Source organism: Lipotes vexillifer, unplaced genomic scaffold, assembly GCF_000442215.2.
Source record: "Lipotes vexillifer unplaced genomic scaffold, Lipotes_vexillifer_v1.1 scaffold513, whole genome shotgun sequence".
Lineage (NCBI taxonomy): Eukaryota > Metazoa > Chordata > Mammalia > Artiodactyla > Lipotidae > Lipotes > Lipotes vexillifer.
In genome coordinates this window covers 1,533,384-1,558,538 of record NW_006777952.1, presented here as the reverse complement: position 1 = coordinate 1,558,538, position 25,155 = coordinate 1,533,384, and the positions used below count along the sequence as shown (strand labels likewise).

The 25,155-nt window shown below is 36.6% G+C and overlaps 1 protein-coding gene across 2 annotated transcripts in view; it reads left to right on the top strand.

Annotated features, from left to right (window-relative positions):
- The window catches only part of VPS8 (VPS8 subunit of CORVET complex), a 282,734-nt gene that overhangs the window by 186,710 nt on the left and 70,869 nt on the right, over window positions 1-25,155 (top strand). For both annotated transcript variants that reach the window (XM_007451396.1, XM_007451397.1), the window contains 3 exons: window positions 9,441-9,521; window positions 11,103-11,272; window positions 14,258-14,423. In XM_007451396.1, the coding sequence (XP_007451458.1) occupies window positions 9,441-9,521; window positions 11,103-11,272; window positions 14,258-14,423 (417 nt within the window). The remainder of the gene's footprint in view (window positions 1-9,440; window positions 9,522-11,102; window positions 11,273-14,257; window positions 14,424-25,155) is intronic.

Genomic DNA, 25,155 nt, shown 5'->3' with positions numbered 1-25,155 from the left:
AGCAGGAAGAAAGAAAGAATAAAGATCGGAGAGGAAATAAAATTGAGATAAAAAAAATAATAGAAAAGATCAGTGAAACCAAGAGCTGGTTTTTGAAAAGATAAACGAAATTGATAAACCATTAGCCAGTCTTAAGAGAGAGGATCCAAATAAAATAAGAAATGAAAAAGGAGAAATAACAACTGATACCACAGAGATACACAAAATCATAGTACTACAAAGAGTCGTATGCCAACAAATTGGACAACCTAGAAGAAATGGGCAGATTTCCAGAAACATGCAACCTGCTGAGACTGAATCAGGAAGAAACAATCTGAACAGACTGATCACAAGAAGTGAAATTGAATTTGTAATAAAAAAAAATTACTCCCAACAAACAAAAGTCCAGGACAGGGCAGCATCACAGGGGAATTCTACCAAACACATAAAGAAGAGCTAATACCTATCCTTCTCAAACTATTCCAAAAAATTGAAGAGGAGGGAACACTCTCAAATCCCTTCTATGAGGATACCATTACCCTCATACCAAAACCAGACAAAGACACTACCAAAAAAGAAAGTTACAGGCCAATATCTTTGATGAATATAGACATAAAAATCCTCAACAAAATATTAGCAGACCAACAATGTATAAAAAGGGTCATACACCATGATCAAGTAGGATTTATTCTAGAGATGCAAGGATGGTTCAGTATTTGCGGATCAATCAGTGTTATATACCACATTAACAAAAGGAAGGATAAACATCACATGATCATCTCAACAGATGCAAAAAAAGCATTTGACAGCATTGAACATCCATTCATGATAAAAACTCTCATCAGAATTGGTGTAGAGAGACTTTCCTGGTGACGCAGTGGTTAAGAATCCACCTGCCAATGCAGGGGATATAGGTTCGATCCCTGGTCTGGGAAGATCCCACATGCTGCGGAGCATCTAAGCTCATGTGCCATAACTACTGATCCTGTGCTCTAGAGCCCATGAGCCACAACTACTGAGCTCATGAGCCACAACTACTGAGCCCACATGCCACAACTACTGAAGCCCGCATGCTCTAGGGCCCACATGCCACAACTACTGAGCCCACGTGCTGCAAGTACTGAAGCCCATGCATCTAGAGCCCATCCTCCACAACAAGAGAAGCCACTGCAATGAGAAGCTAGCGCACCAACTAGAGAAAGCCCACGCACAGCAACGAAGACCCAACGCAGCCAAAAAAAAAAAAAAAAGAAAAAAAGAAAAGGTGTAGAGGGAACATATCTCAACATAATAAAAGCCATTTATGACAAACTAACAGCTAACATCATACTCACTGGTGAAAAGCTGAAAGCCTTTCCTCTAAAACTGGGGACAAGACAAGGATGCCCACTCTTGCCACTTGTATTTAATATAGTATTGGAAGTCCTAGCCACAGCAGTCAGACAAGAAAAAGAAATGTCTTTTTAGACATCCAAATTGGAAGGAAAGAAGTAAAACTGTCACAATTTGTAGGTAACATGGTACTATATATATATAAAGCCCTAAAGTCTCTACCCAAAAAACATTAGAACTAGTAATGAATTCAGTAGTTTCAGGATACAAGATTAATATACAGAAATCTTTCACTTTTCTATACACTAATAGTGACCTATCAGAAAAAGAAAGCCAAAAAAAATCCCATTTAAAATTGCATCCTTAATTTCTCTTTCTGATCTTTCATTGTTAGTGTATAGGAATGCAAGAGATTTCTGTGTATTAATTTTGTATCCTGCGACTGAGCTAAATTCATTGATTAGCTCTAGTAGTGTTCTGGTGGCATCTTTAGGATTTCCTATGTATAGTATCATGTCATCTGCAAATAGTGACAGTTTTATTTATTCTTTGCCATTTTGGATTCCTTTTATTTCTTTTTCTTCTCTGATTGCTGTGGCTAGGACTTCCAAAATTATGTTGAATAACAGTGACAAGAGTGAGCACCCTTGTCTTGTCTTGTTCCTGATTTCAGAGGAAATGCTTTCAGTTTTTCACCATTGAGAATAATGTTTGCTGTGGGTTTGTCATATATGGCCTTTATTATGTTGAGGTAAGTTCCCTCTATGCCTACTTTCTGGAGAGTTTTTGTCATAAATCGGTGTTGAACTTTGTTGAAAGCTTTCTCTGCATCTCTTGAGATGATCATATGGTTTTTATTCTTCAATTTGTTAATATTGATTGATTGATTTGTGTACATTGAAGAATCCTTGCATCCCTGGGACAAATCCCACTTGATCATGGTGTATGATCCTTTTAATGTGTTGTTGGATTTGGTTTGCTAGTATTATGTTGAGGATTTTTGCATCTGTGTTCATCAGTGATATTGGCCTATAATTTTCTATTTTTGTGATATCTTTGTCTGGTTTTGGTATCAGGGTGATGGTGGCCTCGTAAAATGAGTTTGGGAGTGTTCCTCCCTCTGCAATTTTTTGGAAAAGTTTGAGAAGGATAGGTGTTAGTTCTTCTCTAAATATAGAGAAGAATTCTGGTAGAATTTTGCTGTCACGCCATCTGGTCCTGGACTTTTGTTTGTTGAAAGATTTTTAATCACAGTTTCAATTTCATTACTTACGAGTTTTCTGTACATAATTCAAAAAGGCATATGCACACCCAGTGTTCATTGCAGCACTATTTACAGTAGTCAGGACATGGAAACAACCTAAATGTCCAACGACAGATGAATGGATAAAGAAGAGGTGACTCATATATACGATGGAATATTACTCAGCCATAAAAAGGAACGAAATTGGGTCATTTGTAGAGACGTGGATGGACCTAGAGACTGTCATACAGAGTGAAGTAAGTCAGAAAGAGAAAAACAAATACCGTATATTAATGCATATATGTGGAATCTGAAAAAATTGGTATAGTCGCTCTTATTTACAAAGCAGAAATAGAGACACAGATGTAGAGAACAAACGTATGGATACCAAGGGGGAAAGGAGGAGGTGGGATGAATTGGGAGATTGGATTGACATATATACACTATTGATACTATGTATAAAATAGATAACTAATGAGAACCTACTGTATAGCACCGGGAACTTCACTCAGTGCTCTGTGGTGACCTAACTGGGAAGGAAATCCAAAAATGAAGGGATATATGTATATGCATAGCTGATTTCACTTTGCTGTACAGTAGAAACTAACACAACATTGTAAAGCAACTACAATAAAAATTTAAAAATAAATAAAATTGCATCAAAAAGAATAAAATATCTAAGAATAAACTTAACCAAGGTGAAAGACCTATACTCTGAAAAATATAAAGCATTGATGAAGGAAATTGAAGAGGATACAAAGAATTGCAAGGATATCCTGTGTTCTTGTATTATAAGAATTAATATTGTTTAAATGTCCATACTACCCAAAGCAACCTACAGATTTAATGCAGTCCCTGGCAAAATACCTACAACATTTCTAAAATAATTTATTTAATTAATTTATTTATTGGCTGTGCTGGGTCTTCATTGCCACGCCCAGGCTTTCTCTAGTTGCAGCGAGTGGGGGCTACTCTTCGTTTTGTGCAGGCTTCTCATTGTGGTGGCTTCTCTTGTTGCAGAGCACAGGCTCTAGGCATGCGGGCTTCAGTAGTCGTGGCTCGCAGGCTCTAGAGCGCAGGCTCAGTGGTTGTGGCACATAGGCTTAGTTGCTTCACAGCATGTGGGATCTTCCTGGACCAGGGCTTGAACCCGTGTCCCCTGCGTTGGTAGGCGGATTCTTAACCACTGCACCACCAGGGAAGTCCCACCCACAACATTTTTCACAGAACTAGAACAAATAATTCTAAAATTTATTTGGAACCACAAAAGACCCCAAATTGCCAAAGCAATCTTGAGAAAAAAGAGCAAAGCTGGAGGTGTCGCACTCCCAGACTTCAGACTATACTGCAAAGCTGCAGTAATCAAAACAGTATGATACTGGCACAAAAACAGATGTATGGGTAAGTGGAACAGAATAGAGAATCCAGAAATAAACCCCTGCAACTACAGTCAATTAATCCACGACAGAGGAGACAAGAATATACAATGGAGGAAAGTCAGTCTACTCAGTAAGCGGTGCTGTGAAAAATGGCCAGCTACATGTAAAAGAATGAGATTAAAACATTTCCTCATACCATATACAAAAATAAACTCAAAATGGATTAAAGACATAAATGTAAGACCTGAAACCATAAAACTTTATAGCAGAGAACATAGGTAGAACAAAACACTTGTTGACATAAATCTGAACAATGTTATTTTGGATCTGTCTCCTAAGGCAAAGAAATAAAAGCAAAAATTAAAAAACGGGACCTAATTAAACTTAAAGCTTTTCCACAGCAAAAGAAGCCATCAGCAAGAATAAGTACAGACTTTCTTTTTTTTGACTCTCACCTTCACATAGGCTTGCCCCTCTAGACGTGAGTTCCGTTTTGTTTGCTGCTTTATCTCCACCACCTAGCACAGTGCTTGGAACATAGTATATACTCAGTAAATATTAGTTGGCTCAACCATCTAACGTCTCTGAGTAGTCCTCTGCAGTTTATAAAGCACTTTTGTGTTCTTTATCTCCTTTATGTCTGTGTACATTATGCTGGGGAAGTAGTGGTATCCTTGTGGTTCTCAAGAGGAAAGTGGCATTCAAAAAGTTAAATAATTTGCCCAGTTATTAAGTGGGAACATTAACCTGGGTCTTCTAACTCCAAACTTTCGGCCTTCTGTACCTAACACCAACCATAGTGTTTTTCATATCTACCTCACTTTATCAGGTCCCTTGGGGAGAAGATATTTAGATGCACATTTATTTAGATGCATAATTGCTCAGATATTTACAGTTTTTCCAGAGGAGATATATTCACCTGATAAGAGGTTCTCAAAGATCTTCCTGACCTCTAAATATTTATTCAAACTGATACTTGGGACCTGAGTTATACAGGTTTCTTTCAGGAACATTATGTGATAAGTTCGTATTTTTAAGGGACCATATTTATGTTATATACATTCTGCACTGCTGGCTCTTACGGATCTTCGCTCTATGGGGAAAGTAACGTTTTGCTTCTGAGAAGCTGCTTATGACTGTTATATGGAAGGAATTAATACAAATGATTTATATGCTAACCTGCTGTGGGCATTATTCATATTTTAAAGTAATGCTTGATTAGTAAAAATTTTAATTTTATAGCAAACCACATACATGATACAATAAGTATCAGAAAGCAATAGGGATATTGCCATTTGCAACATGGATGGACCTAGAGAATATTACACTTAGTGAAGTGAGTCAGACAGAGAAAGACAAATACTGTATGATATCACTCATATGTGAGATTCTAAAAAAATAATACAAATGAATCTACATACAAATCAGAAACAGACTCACAGACATAGAAAACAATCTTATGGTTACCAAAGGGGAGAGAGGACGGGAGAGGGACAAATTAGGAGTATGGGATTAACAGATATAAACTACTATATATAAAATGGATAAACAACATGGATTTACTGTATAGCATGGGAAATTATATTCAGTATCTTGTAATAACCTATAATGGAATATAATCAGGAAAAAATAACTGAATCACTATGCCATGCACCTGAAACTAGCACAGTATTTTAAATCAGCTATGCTTCAATTTAAAAGAAAGAAAACAATGGGGGAAAAAGTGCTCATCACATGTTTTTTAGTGTGCTTTTTAAAAAACAAGTTTATTTGAAGTACCTAAATGTGCTCTTCTTTTGTAGTTTACGAACAAGTTAGAAACCTCAGCAGTTATTTATTGCTGAAGAATCCAGCTGACATATTTGGAAAATAATTTGAAAAGCTAGTGTATTGTGTACATGCTGTGCCAGAAGCCTTGAGCTCCCTTTTGCGTTGTATAATTTATATGTTGTCCCAGCATGAGGTTATTTTCATGATTTTGCTTTTAAAGTATGCATATTAAAGTGAAATGTACTGATATAAATATAGACATGACCTATAAAGATTTCTTCCTTTTCCCAGAATTTAACATTTTCAAGACTTCTTTATTCCCCAAACCACCCTGTTATAAACAAGTGACAGAAGTTTTCTGTGCTAGAGCTATGTTCATGTGTATTGTGTATGTGTGGACGTGTTAGAATAGCTATTACAATGTGTTTATAATAAAGTATTACACTCTCCATTGATACTTTGAGAAGTAAATGTATTTACTAAGAGCTTGACCAAAAACATAATTGAGTTTAAGTTCAGAAGCATTAACATGGTTCTGTTTTTATGCAAAGAAAATTAAAAGATTGTCTTGTGAGTATATGGCCTGAGTTGTTCTGGTAAAGAGTTAGTCTGAGATATCTGTAGTCTTGTCTTTTGCAAATGCTCTGCACATGTTTCACAGGTATCTTTAGCTTAATGAAACAGATTTCCCCAGTAAATTTAAGTGATCTGTTCAAGCCCAAAGTAAACTTGTTAATTAGTAAACAAATGTGTAGTTATTCTCTACCTTTGGTTTCTTCAGCATAACCTCAGCATCAGGGACCAGGAACCTATGGCAGATAATCTGGTGCTGCTCTTGACCAGCTAAAAGTACTGAAAACTGACCTTATTTAGAAACCACATCTATCCAGTCTTTAAGAAACAACATCAGAGCATAGAAGAGAGAAAAACAGCAAGTCCTAAGACTGTGTTGTAACAAGTGCAGGAACGCAAATTTCTTCTCACATTTCTGAACCTGTCTCCTAAGTTTTTCTTGCTCCACAGTCTTTTTTTTTTTTTCCTTAACATCTGAACTCACAGTTACTGTACCAAGATTTTAATAATCCCTACTCCCTAATAAGTAACCAGAAATGTTACCCATATTTTCCAGCATACATTAGTTTATCATTTAGTTATTCATATTTGTTACTCATCTAGTAAACATTAATTTATTATTTAGTTTATTAGTTTATGTGTCCATCTTTGGGAGACCACTGTAGTGTTATTTAAAAACATAGTTTCTGAAGTGCCTATATTGAAATCCCAGCTTATCTGCTTAATAGTGTTGCGTTCTTAGAGAATTTTACCTAACCTCTCTGAGCCTGAATTTCTTCATTTATAAATGTTCTGGAAGGAATTCAGTGATGTAGTATATATAAAAATGCTTAGCATTGTACTTGGCGTGTGCTATGCAGTTAATAAATAGCAGCTACTTTTATCATTACTGTATAGTTGGATTCCCCTATTTAGCATGGAAGAGACATTTATGTCATATATAGCCTCATGTTACAGTAAAGTAATAGACTTGACATACACATTTATTAGCAAATTTTTATAATTCCCAGCCTAGCCAAAGGTGCAGTAAAATGGGTGCACAAATGTGCTGATGGAGATAGAAATTGCATAATGCAACTTTTTGGTAGAGCAATTACGCGCTACAGTTGACCTTGAACAACGTGGGAGTTAGGGATGCTGACCCCCCTGCTCAGTCGAAAATCCATGTATAACTTTTGACTCCCCCAGACCTTAACTACTAATAGCCTACTGTTGACTGGAAGCTTTACTAGTAACATAAACAGTCGATTAACACATATTTTGTACATTATATGTATTGTTACTGTATTCTTATAATAAAGTAAGCTAGAGAAAAGAAAAAGTTATTTAAAAAATCATAGAGAAAATACATTTACAGTACTGTACTGTATTTATCAATAGCCTAAGTTTACATCATCTGTTTACAAGATGAATTGTCTGTCAGTACCTACATCAATATTATCTTATATGATACAAAACTCAGTTGATACTATATGTATTACTAACACTAGACATTAAAAATGAAAAGATAATGTGAAAAAAATTCAACTTACAGGTATGACAATTCATGCATTAAAACAAAGAAGCAGCAATATGATTGTCTTATGGTAGCCTAGTGTAATCAATACGGTTGCTTCACGGTAGCCTAGCCAATACAGTAATGAATGAATTGTTATAAAATTTTTATGGCATTAAAATTTTTTATGATATTATAGTCATATTCATAATACAGTATTGGAACATTGTTAAATTTTTTTAAAAAACATCCTACCTGTGATGATAGGCTGATACACAGTTTCTCCAATTACAGGAGAGACAGTGAGGGTGAGGGAGAGGGGCATACTATACAGTAACGTAATTCTTTAAAAGCAAAGTTATAAAACAGTTAGAAAACTAACAGATTGTTAATTTTATATTAAATATCACTCACCTTATGCTTATGTAAGAATAGATTAGTATCTACATATATTTTATGCATTCATGACAACCCTAGTTTTTCGATATTTCTTGGCTACATGGTTCATCTGTGAGTTTTTTCATATTGCAAATCTCAAAAAGTTTTTCCTATATATTTATTGGAAAAAATCTGCATATAAGTGGACCTGCTCACTTATAACCCGTGTTATTCAAGGGTGAAGTATATATATCAATACCCATAAAAATACTTTGAGTCTGTAATTCATCCCCTTTCTTGAAATCTCCTCTTAAGAAAGACTCAGAGATTCAGACCAAAATTTACAGCCACTAGCATAATAGTGAGTGGGACTTAAATGTGGGTTATGGGGAGGGAAACTTAAATCCCCGACAACAGAGAATGGTTGAATAACACATGGCATTTTCACATGATTCATACTCTTACTATTACAGAGTATTTGATAATATGGGAAACTGCTCACAACATACTATTTAAGAAAAAAAAGTTATGAAAGTATTATGTGAAATACTCAAATTTTGTACACTAAGAAATAACATCCCTCTCTCTGCTTCCCCAGAAATAAGACTGGAAGAATATATCTCAAAAAACCAAAAGTGTTTATCTCCAGGTGGTTGGATTTCAGTTCGGTTTTATTTTTGTACACATCAGCGTTTTTCAAATTGTGTACAATAAACAAGTTGGCATATGAAAAGCAATGGAGGGAAGATTGGGTGTCTAGGTATCTGTTGTTTATCAGTAGTGACTTTATTGAGAAAAGCTTTGGAAAACTGAAAGTTGCTTGGATTCAGAAACTCATCTCCTAAACTGATGTAACTTAGTTGGCTTGGACCAGGAGGTGGCCAAATGTGGGTCACAGGGGGAGTTGGACAGATTCTGAGTATTCATGAGTACTTTGGTTTTAATGTAGCAGATAAATAAGAGCTCAAAAGGGGGTAAGTGATATTTAATAAAAAGGAAAGGAAGCTTGCTGCAGAAACAAAACCAGAGTGAAATTTAATTAGACTTGCAAAGACAGTTGTTAAGCAAGGGGCTTGGATCATTTAAATTTTATTTATTTTTCCAAAATATTTTTGATGGCCTGAGGAGACCAATGTGCATTTCCAGCAGAAGGTTCATGGAAGAATAAATATTTTATGACTGTAGACAAAATACTTAAGAGTATTTGGCTTTTTCAGATAACTTATATTTTAAAGTAATTTTAAAATAGCAAGAATAGAATTATAATTTTTTGCAACTTTTTTCTAATTAGGACCCAGTTTATGGAAAAGGAAAACTTGGAGAAATCCAGGGACTTATTCTGGGAATGTTGGATACCTTTAGCTATGAACAGGTAAGCTACTTTCTATTTCTAAGCCCATTCTAAGGTAGAAAGAAGCTATTCTTTTTTCTTTGCACCTATACTTTTTCTTTAAAAATTACCATCTGTTTAGTGGAAGTTTGATAGATTGAAGTGTATAGCTTTTTAATTTTTAAATTTCTCTTGACCTTAATTAATTAATATATATTTTATATACGCATACACATATATTCTGGAATGTGGAAATGCATCAAGTTTGGATTCATTTTATTCTTTTGATTCATTGGCAGTGGGACATACAGTTTTTTTTCCAAATGAAAAATGTAAGATACTTTCTTGGAAAGTAGTGGAATGCAAAGATATAACTCATTGAAAAGGAAGCATGAGTATAGAAAAATTGCAAAATAAATTAGTGTTCTTTTAAACATTCTGAAACAGATAATTGCCACTAACCAAAAATGGTCATTAGTCTTCCCTTAACCCAAAACTGCCTGTAGCTTTAATTCTCAGTAAGAGCCAGCTTGGTATACAGATTTTTTTCTTCAAAGTGACTCATGAAGCCACCTAGGAAAAGTGCCACTTAGGCATGTTAGATACACTGTCTGCTTTTTTAGTAGAAGAAAAAGAAAAATTTGGGTGATAGAGCTTTTCTTAGGATGTTATAAGAACTGCAGTTTTGCTAAATAAGCATAGCCCAAGGAAGCTGATCCCCCTTCGGGCACAGACTCCGTGGCGGCAGAAGGAAAGCTGAGTGCAAGGCAGAAATTTTTTGTGAACTTTGGAAGAGGAGGAAAAGATGGGGTTGATTGGAAAGAATTAAAACAGACCATTAGAACTGAAAGTTCTGCATTATATATAAAGTTAAAGGACCAGGCTGTGTAGCAAGAAGGATGGGCAGTATATCTTCCCCTTTGGGACTGACAGAAAAGAACCCAGCTGCACACTGAAGTAAGTAAACAATAGTTTATAAACACAGAGAGCCTTAAAATGACTTGATGTGATAGCTGTGAAATAACTTTATGTGACTTAATGACTGATGTCACAGTCTTGAGTAGATTCAAATGGCTTGTAAGTGCTGATCAGGAAACAGTGATCTCTCTGCCCAAGGGAGATGAAAACTGAGTAATGGCCATTAGCTTTTCCAGTGAGAGGTTACTGTGAAATATCGCCATGGATGCAGTTTCTATTTAAAAATCAGGGATTTTTTTTTTTTATTATTATTTGTTACAACACAACTTTGAGCCATTCAGAGAGAACTCATAAATGTAATAAATAAGTAGATTTGGGTTTATCTAGTCATCTGAAAGCCATCAGTACTGAATTAATCCACAGAATGGCAGAGCACACATTTCTCAGTAGTAACTGGTGAGAGCCTTTTAATAATTATTTTGAGAATCTTGATGCATGCACTTATCAATACCCTGCACATTAAAGTTAACCACTTAAGTTTGGGGTGTTTTGATGTTTATTTGATCAGTTTTATGCCTTTATAGTATATTCCAATTCAATTGTGGTTGAAAATGAAACAAGTGCTATTTTCCACTCATCTCCTCTGTCTCTTTCACTTTATGAACAATTTTTTGTTGGCTTATTTTTTATTTTGGTCTTTCGTAGACCCTGCTGGAAACAACGACTAGCCTTCTAAACCAAGATCTCCATTGGTCATTGTGTAACCTGAGAGCTTCGGTCACCAGAGGACTGAATCCCAAGCAGGATTACTGCTCTATTTGTTTGCAGCAGTACAAGAGACGCCAAGAAATGGCTGATGAAATTATTGTCTTTAGGTAGGAAAGGGAAGGAAATGTGACACATATGGTGTATGTGCGTGTATGGTATTGCCAGGCAGAAATACACGTGGACACACAGCCCCAGTCAATCGTTCTGCCAGTGAACAAAACAAGGCAAAGTTCCTGCCCTTATAGACCTTACATTCTGCATGGGAGTCAGGAGGAAAGGGTGTTAGGGTGGTCAGGCGGTAAATAAATACAGAGTAATAAGAGCTATGGAGAGAAATAAAACACAGGGTAAGGGGATGGAAAGAAGAAGCATTCAGGGTGAGAGTACTATTTTAAGACACTATAATGAGGAAAAACATGTCTAAGGAAGTGACATTTGAGCAGAATGAGAGAGGTAGGAGTGAAGGTTCAGAATATATTTTAAGGGAAGTGTTAACTTGGTGGTGTATTAGATGTGAAGTGAGAGGGAAAAACATCTTCGGCCTGAGCTACTGGATGAATGTGGTACCATCCTCTAAGATGAGAAGGAACAGGCCTGAGGAGCTGGGGAAATCAAGAGTCTTGTCTTGGAGATGTTAGGTTTGAGATGCCCTTTAAACATTCAAGTAGGAATGTCAGGTAGACAGTTATTCTAGTCAGAGACATGTCCTGGAAATATAAATTTAGAAATCATCAGCATGTAAATGATATTTAATGCCACAGTACAAAGAGAAAGGAAGTTTAGTGCAAAAATGGAAAGTTTGATCTCAGGAGGAGACAGCTCATCCAGAATATATGGATAGAGGCAATATAAGATGGACTCTGGAGCCAGGCTTTAAATCTTGAGTTCAAATCCTGACTCTGCCACTACTAGCTATGAGACTTTGACAAGTTAGTTTATCTCTTTATGTCTTAGTTTCTTCATCTGTAAATTGGGATACCTACTTGATAGGGTTTCCTGAAGATTAAATGAGATAATTTACATAAGACACTTGTAACCATGCTGACGTATAGTAAGCACTATATAAGTGTTGGCTTCTGTTATTACAGATACAAGAAGATTGGTAGATTTGGTGGTTGGAAGAGGAAGTAGTTTTCATCACACAAACAGCCCATTCATTCAACAAGTTTTTATTGAGCACCTACTATATGTCTGGTACTGTTCAAGGGGGTAGGGTACCACATGAACAAAACAAAGGTTCTGCTCTTACGGAGTTTACACTCTAGTGAAAGAGGCAAACAGACAAGTAAAATGCCAGATAGTGACTAACACGGAAAAAAATAAAACATGTTAAGTGAGATATATAGCCTTTGTGGGGGAAGATATTTTATGAAGAGTGGTCAGGGAAAGCAACACTGTTAAGGTGATTATGGACAGACAATTTAAAAATTAATTAATAAAAAGGTAATAATTACCATGAGTAAAATAAAACATGATATAGAGGAAAGAACGTTGGGAGCTACTAATTTATAAAGAGTTATTAGGGAAGTTTAAGTAACATTTGAGTAGAGACCTAAAGGAAGTGGCCATGCAATATCAGGGGGAGAGTGCCCCAGACAGAGGATCATCAAGTGCAGAAACCATGATGCAAGTGCTAGGCATACTTGATGGGTAGTGAAGGGAGCAGGCTAGTGTTGCCTGAGCAGAGTGAAGGGAAAATATAAGAGATGACTTCAGCGGCTAAATCATGTAGGAACTGGGTCATTATAAAGAGTTAAACTTTTGCTCTGAGATGAAAAGCCATTAGATGTTTTTGAGGATAGCGTTGACATGATCTGACCTCTGTCTTAAGGATCACTTTGACTGCCGTGGTGAGAATAGACTCTAGAAAGCCAAGGGTGAGAATAGAATGACCAGTTAAGCTATTGCAGTAATCCAAGTGAGAGATGGCCCAAGATGATTGTAATGAAGTAAGCAGTGGTGGGATTCTGGATATATTCTGACGGTATAGCTGATAAGATCTGTTTATAGTTTGTATATGAGGTGTGAAAGAAAGAATAGTTTTTGGCTTGAGAAACTAGAAGAGTGTAGTTGCCATTATTTAGATGTGGAAGGTTGGATGAGAGCATGCAGTGGGGGTGGAGTGGGGTGGAAATCAAGAATTTGGGGCATGTTAAATTTAAGATGCCTGTTACACATCCATAGTAGAGGTCTTGAGACAGGTAGATGAGGTTGAGGAGAGAAGTCTGGGCTGAAGGTATAGATGTGGCAGTCACCAGCATGGAGGTGGTATTTTAAAGCTGTGGAACTGGAAGTCATCACTAAAGGAGGAAGGATGGCTGTAGAAAGAAGAGTATAGAAGAGAAAGACTACAGAAGATAAAGGATGGATGGATGGATGGATGGATGGATATATAGACAGATAAGTGATATAGATATTGAAATAGACACAGAGACAGATATATATATGTGGGGGAGGATAGAGAAAAGGAAGATTATAAAGACTATCGAAGAGAAAAGGATTGATGTCTGAGGTGGTCCAAGATTTCAGGTTGGAGAAATGAGGAGGAATCAGTGAAGATGATTTAGAATTATACTCAACACTCATTTCTGGAAGGCTTATTTGGTAATTTAGTGTATTCAGTAGGGAATTTCTTCATAGGAATAATGTTAGAATTTCCTGTAACACTGACATTTTTAAAATGCTTATTAATCAAATCATGACTCTTGAATTTGATGAGGCAGACCACTCATGTTATTATCAAATTACTTATATAATTATGATTTTCCCCAATTGACTTTTTTTCAAACTGTCTAAAAATGTTTCATAGTTTGAGAAATTAATGGAAGTTCAACTCATCCCCTGGTGGTTTGTAATCAGAGAACTGTGATGCTTTTCATGCTCATAACTTAAGTGTGCAAATACGTGAGTCTGGATTTTAAAAAAGAGAGGACAGCAACAAGTAAATCCCCTTCCTTGTTTCTTAACCTATACCCCATCAGTGCATTTCAGCTTATTGGAAATATTTATCACTTTTAAATACACTCTAACACAGCTTAGGTTTATGATTTTATGATAATGAAAAGTGTCAACTGGTTGCCTTCATTTTGCAGCTGTGGCCATTTGTATCACTCATTCTGTCTGCAAAGCAAGGAGTGCACCATAGAAATTGAGGGACAAACAAGATGGACATGCTACAAATGCAGCTCAATTAACAAAGTAGGAAAGTTGAGTGAAAATTCATCTGAAGTTAAAAAGGGAAGAATAACCCCATCACAGGTAAGACTTGTTTTCATGGCAAGATGCAGACCTTAACATCACATAGTGAAAAGTTGGACCTGTTGCTTTTTTCTCTTTGTTTTATCAGCTTTCAGTGTTAAGTCAAAATCAGACCCAGGGAAAAAACCCCTGACCTAACTTCGCCTAGGTAACAGTTGACAGAATTTCTACACTCCAGTGATAGGCATTAGTTTATATATTCATCCAATAGATAATGGAATTGTGTGCCAGGCACTGTGCTAAGTGCTGGGGATACAATTATAGACAGGACATTTGTCTTTTAGAGTTTATGACCAATGAAATTATAAACAGATTTTCAGAAAGTGTTCTTAAGTTCTTTCTGACACTGAATGGTTGGTGTCTTTTCCATCATCAGTTCTGACACCAGTTCTGTCAGTTCTTTGGATACCAACTGGATGTCCAATAATGCAATTAAATTCTGACACTAACCACCAGGAATTAGCGTCAGACTCCACAGGTTTAAAGGTTCATTCCCATAAGACTGTCCTCACTTCAGACACTAGTTACAAATGGGGTGCCCAGATTACATGCTCTTCTATCTGACTTACAAATTTAGGGGTCCCCATGACCCACTCCCCCAGGTTTGATAATTCACCAGAACAACTCATAGAACTTAGGAACATACTTTATGTTTACCCATTTATTATAAAGGATACAACTCAGGAATAGCCATATGAAAGAAGTGCATAGGGCAAGGCATGGGGGGAAGAGGGTGCCCGAAGCTTCAGTGCCCTCTCTTGGCATACCATCTTCCCAGTGTATCAGTGTGCTCACCAATTCAGAAGTTCCTTGAAACTCAACATTTAGGGTTTTTTATGGGAAGTTGCATTACATAGCCATGATTGATTAAATCACTGGCTGTTAGTGATTAGACTCAATATCTAGCCCCTCTTTCCTCCCCATACATGGGATTGGGGGAAGGACAGGGAGGGAAGAACTGTAAGTTCTAACCCTCTAGTCATGGCTTGATCTTTCTGGTGACCAGCTGCCATCCTGAAACTATCTGGGGGTCCCCAGGTACCAGTCATCTCATTAGCATTCAAAAGGCACTCTTTTCACTCAGGAGAGTCCAAGAGTTTTAGGAACTACGAGACAGGAACCAGGAACAAAGACCAAATAATATTTTTTATTATACCACAAGTACTTACAGATGAACTGTGCCGTAAGAGCAGATAATGAGTAGACCTAATCTAGACATGAGAGGTCATGGAAGACTTCCTCAAAATGCCATGTTAGCTGCCTCTGAAGGAAAAAAAGAAGATAAAGTTTAAGCGCAAGGGTAGGCAGGAGGAGGAGTATGCCAGTTAGGGAACAATATATAAAACAAACAAAGCATCTCTGCTGGAACTAGGCATTGAGTATGGTTGGATCTAGAGAGTGAAAGAATGGTATTCAATGAAATTAGTAGGTAAACAGGGACCATATTAATTATTTTTATGTTTATGGTAAAGAAACAGGAAGACATTGAAGGTCTTTAAAGAAGGATTATGATATGATCAAAATAGTATTTTGTTTTTCAGAATAGTACTTTTAAAAGAACTGCAGTGCAGAAAATGAATTGAAAGGGAAACAAGAATGGATGTAGGGAGACCAAGAATATTGAAATAATTCTGAGGAAAGGAATGGTAACTTGTACTAGGATGGTGGAAGTTGGGATGGAGAAAAGAGTACATATTTGAGATGTGTCTGAGATGAGTACAAAAATCAAAATAATTAATATGGTCCCTGCCTACCTTACTAACTTCATCTCATACCACTGTCTTTCACCTTCTAGATTCAATTATACTCAAGTTCTAGTTCTGTACTCTTTTCTGCTTTACAGCAGAGATCCTATATTTGAGAGGTAGAATTATCAGGACTCGGTGATAAATAAATTGGTTGGTGGGGGAGACAAGACAGGGAGGAATCAAAGATAACACCCAGATTTCTTGTTTAAACTCAAATGGATGGTGGTACCATTTACTGAGATGGAAAACAATGAACAAAGGACATATTTGGGAATAAGACAAAGAATTCATTGTTGGAGGTAGAGCTGTTTGCAGGACATACAGGTAAAGATGTTCAGTATGTTTCTGGATTGAAAATTTTATTAGTCATCCAGAATGCTTCCTTGTTTGCATTTAGGAAAGAAAAAATAGGTCCTGTGATTTCTAGAATCTTTCCAAGCTGAATTCAAATGCAGGTGGGGGAATCTTATTTATGCAGATACTTAAGGCTTTACATCTTGGGGCACTTAAGTGTTTTTTCTGTTTCAGTTGCATCCTGTTGATAAATAACTTGTGATTACATGTGTATTATTGCCTGGATATTACTAATTAGATGTTTTTCTTTCTTCCTAGATAGTCCTCAGAGGCTAAAATAGAGTTTTTTCCTTTTTTAAAAAAACACAATTTTATATGCAATTATGTATTTTAATACATAATTTATAAACAGTAAAATTCACTTTCTGCAAGTTTTGGCAACCACCTTTACAATCAAGACATAGAGCAGTATCATCACTTCCCTCAAAAGTCCCCCATAGCTCTTTGTAGTCAGCCTTTTCCTCCACCCTCCAATCCCTGGCAACCACTGATCCATTTGGAGTTAATTTTTAATAGTATGTGAGATAAGGATTGAGGTTCTTTCTTTTGCATCTGGCTATCCATTGAATTGCCTTTGTACCTTAGTCAAAAATCAATTGACCATGTATATGCAGGTCTATTTCTAGACTTTCTATTCTGTTCCATTGATCTATGTATCTATCCTTGCTCCAATACTGTGTCTTTATAGTAAATCTGGATATCAGGTAGTGAGTCCTCAAAGTTTGTTCTTCTTTCTAACATTTGGCTATTCTACTTGCTTTTTCATATAAATTTAAAAATCAGCCTGTCAATTTCTACAAAAAAAATCATTCTTGGATTTTATTGGGATTGTGTTGAATATCTAGATCAACTGGGGAGAGTTGACATCTTAGTGATATTGACTCCAATCCATTAACATGGTATAGCTCCCACTTTATTTAAATCTTCTTTGATTCATTTCATCAGTGTTTTATAGTTTTTGGCATATAAATCTTGTGGTAGTTTTGTAAGATTCATTTCTAAGTATTTGATGACTTTTGATGCTATTATATATTTTACTGTTTTATATTTCTTTTTTTTTTAATTTGGCTGCATCAGGTCTTAGTTGTGGCACATGGGATCACCATTGCAGCATGCGGGATCTTTTGTTGTGGCGTGTGGGCCCTTTATTGTGGCACACAGGCTCCAGAGTGTTCAGGCTCAGTAGTTGTGGCGCTCAGACTCTCTAGTTGTGGTGCATGGGCTCTAGAGCACGTGGGCTCAGTAGTTGCGGTGTGCAAGCTTAGTTGCCCCACGGCATGTGGGATCTTAGTTCCCTGACCAGGGATCAAACCCACGTCCCCTGTATTGGAAGGCAGATTCTTAACCATTGGACCACGAGGGAAGTCCCTGTTTTATATTTCAGTTTCTAATTGTTCATTCCTAAAATAAAAAAATACAGTTTATTTTTGCATGTTGATCTTTTATCTAGTGACCAGTGCATCTTACTAAGCTTACTTATTAGTACCAGTACTTTTTTGTAGATTCTTTGGTATTTTATACATAGACAATCATATCAAATGCAAATAATGACTGTTTTATATCTTCCCTTCCAATTTTATACCTTTTATTTTTTTTTCTCACCTTGTTGCATTGGCCTCCAGTACAGCGTTGAATAGGAATGGTAAGAATAGACATCCTTGTCTTGTTACTGATTGTAGGGAGAAAGTATTCAGTTTTTCATTATTAAGTATAATGTTAACTGTAGGCTTCTTGTGTGTAATCTTTATATCATGTTTAGGAAGTTTCCTTTTATTCCATATTTTGTTGAGGATTTTTTCCATGAAAGGGTGTTGAATTTTGAAGACATTTATACTACACTAGTTGCCGTGTTCCCACGTCCCCACACCTCACACAAGAAAGACAGTAATCTGTTTCATTGACTTCCTGCCTGCCTGCTCTCAGAGCATCGAGAAAAGGGAAATTATTTTGAAATTGGATCTATATGTCAAAGACAACTTTATTTCTGAGACTATCCCATTCTGCAGGGCAGGAGAGGCGACTCAACCTTTTCATTCTTTAGGAAAACCCAAGTGAGATTACTGATCAGATCCTCTTGAAAATCTCTGTTTGATGTTTCCTAATTAATGAAGCAAAATAGAATGAGAACTATCTTGGATTTCTTAAATTTTCCTCTAGCTGTCTGTCTCCTTTGTTTTTCTAGCTAAGATATTGTAAAAAGATCTAGTGGGTTGGTAATGCAAGGAAAGAGAAAATGAAATTTATCAAATACATGCTTTAGATGTGTTTATGCTAATCTTCACAACAAGTTTAGCTGAAGGAACTATATGTAGCTAAGAGAGGGAGGGCCAGTATTTGAATTCAAATTTTTAGAACCGTCATCACCCTCAGTTTTCCTGCCTCCAATCTGTTCTATTTTTAGCATTCTGGCTTTATTGAAACCTGACAAAGCTGATTTTTAAAATATATTCTTACCATTGTATGAGCCATTCACATTTTTAATTGTAAGAGAATTTAAAATGAAAATACTAATTCTATATATGATGGTTTTTAACACTCTTAATTTCATGAAAGTTCTACTTTGCTCTTTTAATTTCCTTTGAAAATCTATCACCCTTGGTTACTAAGTTCCTAACCAGTGCATGGAGAGAAGCAGAGGTATGGGTCCCAGTGAGGTTGCCGGTCAGCTTCCACCTGTTGCTTCCTACCCTTAGTAGATACTGAATACATTTGAAGCTTTTCACTGCCCTTGTAATGTGATCCTTCTGTCAAATAGCTTTTTATTTCATCCTATTCCAGGACTTGAGATGATTGACTTTTACTTTCTTCAATTACTGACTCTGACTCAACAGGATGCAACAGTTACCCTCAAAACTGTGGTTTGGTGGGTAAAGTCTTTCTTCTTGCCTCTCTTAATCTCATTTCTGTTTTTCACAACTGGTGAAAAACAAAAATGTGACACATCAATTGCCTCCCAACAGGTCTGCACAGACATGATTGGAGTTATTCCCCCAGAAAGCCTGCTTTCCTTTGGAATAAGCATTTTATTCTTTGAAAGCAAATGAAAAGAAATAACTCAAATTTCTTTCTTTCTTTCCTTATCTCCATTCCCCCTCCATCTCAGGTTTACAGTAGCTCAATCTGAAATATAGGTCCAAAGAGTAGACCTTGAAAGTCTGATTTTCTGTTTTGCTCTTGGTATATATTACTCACAGATAAAATACATTTGAGAAACTAATTTCAGCTGAAGTTCTCATCATGCTATTATATTTTCTCAACAAATGTTATTCCAATAGAATAGAATAGAATAGGAGTAATTTTATCTTAGATTATTCTTTTATTAAATTTATAGTAGCAAATAACTATCTTAATTGGCACTGATTAGCATTAGAAAAAATTAACTTGCTCTTCATTTAAAAATAATAATTCTTGGTCAACAGCAACTTGATATAAATTCAAAGAAGTATAATTGAAGATTTACTAGATTTTAGTTTTAACATTAGTATATTATTAACAGAGTTTAGAGTTCTTGAGAGATAGTAATAAGCTAACACATAACACATTATGTGCCAGAAACATTCCAGTTGTTATTCCTTTTAAACTTCAAAAACCAAGAGCATTTGGAGACTCATTAGAAAGTCTTATTATGTATTGCTTGATATCTTTTCAGAATTGGATATATCATCACTTATCAGTAAAAAGCCAGGTACATTAGTCCAGTATCAGAGTTTTTTTGTTTTTTCAGTAAGAGGTAAATATCTGAAGAAGAAGGGGATTGGAAGTAAACATATAGCTGCCTACTCCTCCTTTACTAATCACAAAAGGAGAGAATTAAAAGAAATAAGCTGACATTTTCCCTGGTACTTAGAGTTGGTTTTATTTCTTGGTTTTTAGAATTGTCTAAGAAAATGTTTTGTCTTTTGGGATAAATTTACAAATAAAGTCAGATGGAAGTATTTACAGCTTTGAAGAAATTATTCAGTAAATGACATTTATGCTCACTGGTCATAATTTTCTATTAACCATTAAGCATTGCTTATTGATTTTGGATTCCCACTATAAACTGGAGATTTGTTTTACACGCCATTTAATGAAATAGAAACACTGGTATTAATGCCCTGTTTCGTCCATTTTTAAAGAGTATTACCTCCCTGTTATAAATATGTTAGATTCAAATTAAATACTAAAAAATGAGATTTCCATTTTTGGTGATAGCAGCATTTCTCAAAAGAGTATCTTCTAAATTAAACTTGCAAATTAAATGAAGATTAATATGTCTCGGAGGTGCAGAGAGGTGATAAATAATCCTCATGTAAATGAATCTCTTTGAGGAGATTATTGCCCATTTTCCAATAATCTTGTTATTATACCCTAGTATTAAGTGATTCATTACTTCAGCCAATATATAATATATGCCTACTTTGTACCAAACACTATTCTTGGTACCAAGTATACACTGGTGAACAACAACAAAAAAATAGTTCCTAACATCATGTAGCTTACCATCTAGTAAGAGAGCTAGACAGTAATTAAGTAAACAAACTATCAAACATATAATTTCAAATTGTGATAGGTATGTGAGTGCTATGAGGGGAAAGAATAGAATGTTATAGGAAGAATAACAGAAGGGAAACCTACTTTTTATTGGGTGGTCAGGGAATAGCTATCTGCAGAGATGAAAATAAGATGCTACCAGACCTGGGAAGAACATTCCAAGCAAAAGAGAACAGCAAGCACAGAGGAACTGAGGAGGGAAATGACTTGTTCAAGGAACTGAAAAAAGATCAGTCTGGAACATAGTGACTAAAGAGGAACGTAGCAAGGAATAAGGTTTAAGAGATAGGTAGGGCCAGATCCTTATTAGAATGTAAGACTCTGGTGAAGAGTTTAGTTTACATTCTTAAAGTAAGAATAAAAAGGATTTAAAACAAGGGAATTCATACCACCAATTGATTGTGACTGTGGAAAATGGATAGACAGCCACACCTCTATTACTGTCCAAGTCTTCACCTCTTTGCCAGCCCAGCATAACAGTCAGATTCTTAAGATTCTATAAATTTGGTCACTTCCCTTTGATCCAGAAAACGCTTGTGTCCAAGGGACCGAAGGAAGACAATAGTACCGAGAAAGTGTTTCCAGTCTCTGCATAGAACTAAAGCTTTGCTGGAAATATGGGCGAAGGGCATAAAAAAGTTTTGTTGTCCAATAAGATGTGAAAAAATGTTGAACTTCACCAGTGATCAAAGAAATACCAGTTAAAATAGCAATGTGATGCCATTAAAAAAAACTTACTAAACTGGCAAGGTTTTAAAAATACATATTAAACTGGCATACATTAAAAATACTAATGCAGGGACTTCCCTGGTGGCACAGTGGTTAAGAATCTGCCTGCCAATGCAGGGGACACAGGTTCCAGCCCTGGTCTGGGAAGATCCCACATGCTGCGGAGCAACTAAGCCATTGTGCCACAACTACTGAGCCTATATGGTCAACTAATCTATCACAAAGGAGGCAAGGATATACAATGGAGAAAAGACAGTCTCTTCAATAAGTGGTGCTGGGAAAACTGGACAGCTACATGTAAAAGAATGAAATTAGAGCACTCCCTAACACCATATACAAAAATAAACTCAAAATGGATTAAAGACCTAAATGTAAGACCGGACACTATAAAACTCTCAGAAGAAAAACATAGGAAGAACACTCTGACATAAATCACAGAAAGATCTTTTTTGACCCACCTTCTAGAGAAATGGAAATAAAAACAAAAGTAAACAAATGGGACCCAATGAAACTTCAAAGCTTTTGCACAGCAAAGGAAGCTATAGACAAGACTAAAAGACAGCCCTCAGAATGGGAGAAAATATTTGCAAATGAATCAATGGGCAAAGGATTAATCTCCAAAATATATAAACAGCTCATGCAGCTTAATATTAAAAAAAAAAAGCCAGTCCAAAAATGGGCAGAAGACCTAAATAGACATTTCTCCAAAGAAGACATACAGATGGCCAAGAGGCACATGAAAAGCTGCTCAACATCACTAATTATTAGACAAATGCAAATCAAAAGTACAGTGAGGTATCACCTTACACTGGTTAGAATGGGCATCATCAGAGAATCCACAAACAACAAATGCTGGAGGACTTCCCTGGTGGCGCAGTGGTTAAGAATACGCCTGCCAATGCAGGGGACACGGGTTCGATCCCTGGTCTGGGAAGATCCACATACCACGGAGCAACTAAGCCCGAGCATCGCAACTCCTGAGCCCACGCGCCTAGAGCCCATGCTCCGCAACAAGAGAAGCCACCTCAACAAGAAGCCCACGCGCCGCAATGAAGAGTAGCCCCCGCTCGCCACAAGTAGAGAAAGCCTGCACACAGCCACGAAGACCCAATGCAGCCAAAAATAAATAAAATAAATTAAAACAAATGCTGGAGAGGGTGTGGAGAAAAGGGAACCCTCTTGCACTGTTGGCAGGAATGTAAATTGATACAGCCCGTGTGGAGAACAGTATGGAGGTTCCTTAAAAAACTAAGAATAGAATTACCATATGAGCCAGCAGTCCCACTACTGGGCATATACCCAGAGAAAACCATAATTCAAAAAGACACATGCACCCCAATGTTCATTGCAGCACTATTTACAATAGCCAGGTATTGGAAGCAACCGACATGCCCATCGACAGATGAATGGATAAAGAAGATGTGGTGCATATATACAATGGAATATTAGCCATAAAAAGGAACAAAGTTGGGTCATTTGTAGAGACGTGGATGGACCTAGAGACTGTCACATAGAGTGAAGTAAGTCAGAGGAGAAGAACAAATATCGTATATTAACGCATATATGTGGAATCTAGAGAAATGGTACAGATGAACCGGTGTGCAAGGCAGAAATAGAGACACAGATGTAGAAAACAACTGTATGGACACCGATGGGGGAAATCGGGTGTGGGTCGTGGTGGGATGAATTGGGAGATTGGGATTGACATATATACACTAATAAGTATAAAATAGATAACTAATAAGAACCAGCTGTATAAAAAATAAATTTAAAGAAAAAAAAGAAAGGTATACCTACAGGGACTTCCATTTCACTAAGAGTCTTTTGGGGGAGAAGTGGACAAAATATGTAAAAGAATGGTTCTCAAGACATTGGACCTCAAGCCATGAAGGAGAATAACCCTTGAGAGACAATAAACAAATGATGTACTAAAGTACTGCTGGAGGAAAGTTTCCAAGCCACTGCACAGGGAGGGAGAACCACGACAGAGTTCATCAGTATCTCTGATTTTGGACAGAGCAGGGAGTCCAGGGAAAACAAGGGCTAGAGTTCACGGGAGAGAGCCACACAGAGAGAGTGCTTCAGAGATCTGCAGAAGGCAACCTTGAGTTGAATACTGACCCACTCATGTTTGTGAGTAAATGACTCAAGGCCAGAAAAAGGAGCACCCAAAAGTATTAGAGGTAGCAGTGCCCCAAATTCATATATAGCCAGGAATACTGCAACCTGGGAAATGTCATAATTCACAGGGCAGCATTGAGAGTACTAAGTAAGGGTTTGACCTCAATATTGGGGGAAAAGTTAACCCTAGACTAGCTGCTGTTTTGATCCCACATAGCAAAACTTAAAAGCAAAATCTAAAGAGATCAAATTATTTCTATGTATTTTAACAACATCCCAGAACAAAGTTCAAGATTATGTTAAGGATTACAGGAATATCTAACCGAACAAAGTAGAATTCACAGTGCCTGGCATTTGATCAAATACTACAAAGCATGCAAGAAAGCAGGAGAATACAGGTCATAAAAAGGAGAAAAAAATCGATTACATGACATTTTGGAACAGGCAAGTAATGGAGACAGTAAAAAGATCATTGGTTGCCAGGCGTGGTCGGCGGTGGGGGGGGGGAAGGATGAAGAAACAGAACAGAGGATTTTTTAGTGTGGTGAAAATATTCTGTATGATACTATTGATATAATGATGGATATAAGTCATTATGCCTTTGTCCAAATCCATAGAATGTGCAATGCCAAGGGTGAGCCCTAATGTAAACTGTGGACTTTGGGTGCTAATGATGTGTCAATGTAATGTGTCATCAGTTATAACAAATGCACCACTCTGGTGGGAGATGTTGATAATAGGGGAAGCTGTACATCTGTGAAGCATGCCACATGTGTAGTATTTCTGTACCTTCCTCTCAATTTTGCTATGAACCTAAACCTGCTCTTAAAAAAATAGTCTTAAAAAAAAAAAAATCCCCCGCCTTCCCTTTGTGCTCTACAACCAAAAGAAAGAAACTCCTACTAGGGAATGTATCTACTATGTACATACAACTGTGCTATAGATTGGAATATTAGCTGAAGTTAATGGCAGAGAATGACAGTGTAAACTAATAAGAGCATTAGATAAATCATATTAATTAAGTAATGAGTATTCTCATGAAGAAAGAACATAGGATGTCACAGGGCTTGGGCTCTAGAACTGACCTCTGCCTTATTACATGAGCTTGAGAAAGTAATTAACTCTCCCCTCTCTCCCTCTATCCCTTCCTTCTTCCCAGCAGGATGAAAACATAAATCTTTTTTAGTGTCTCATTGAGGCATGGTGAAAACAGTATGTAGGTCTGTGCAGACCTACTAGAGAATGAA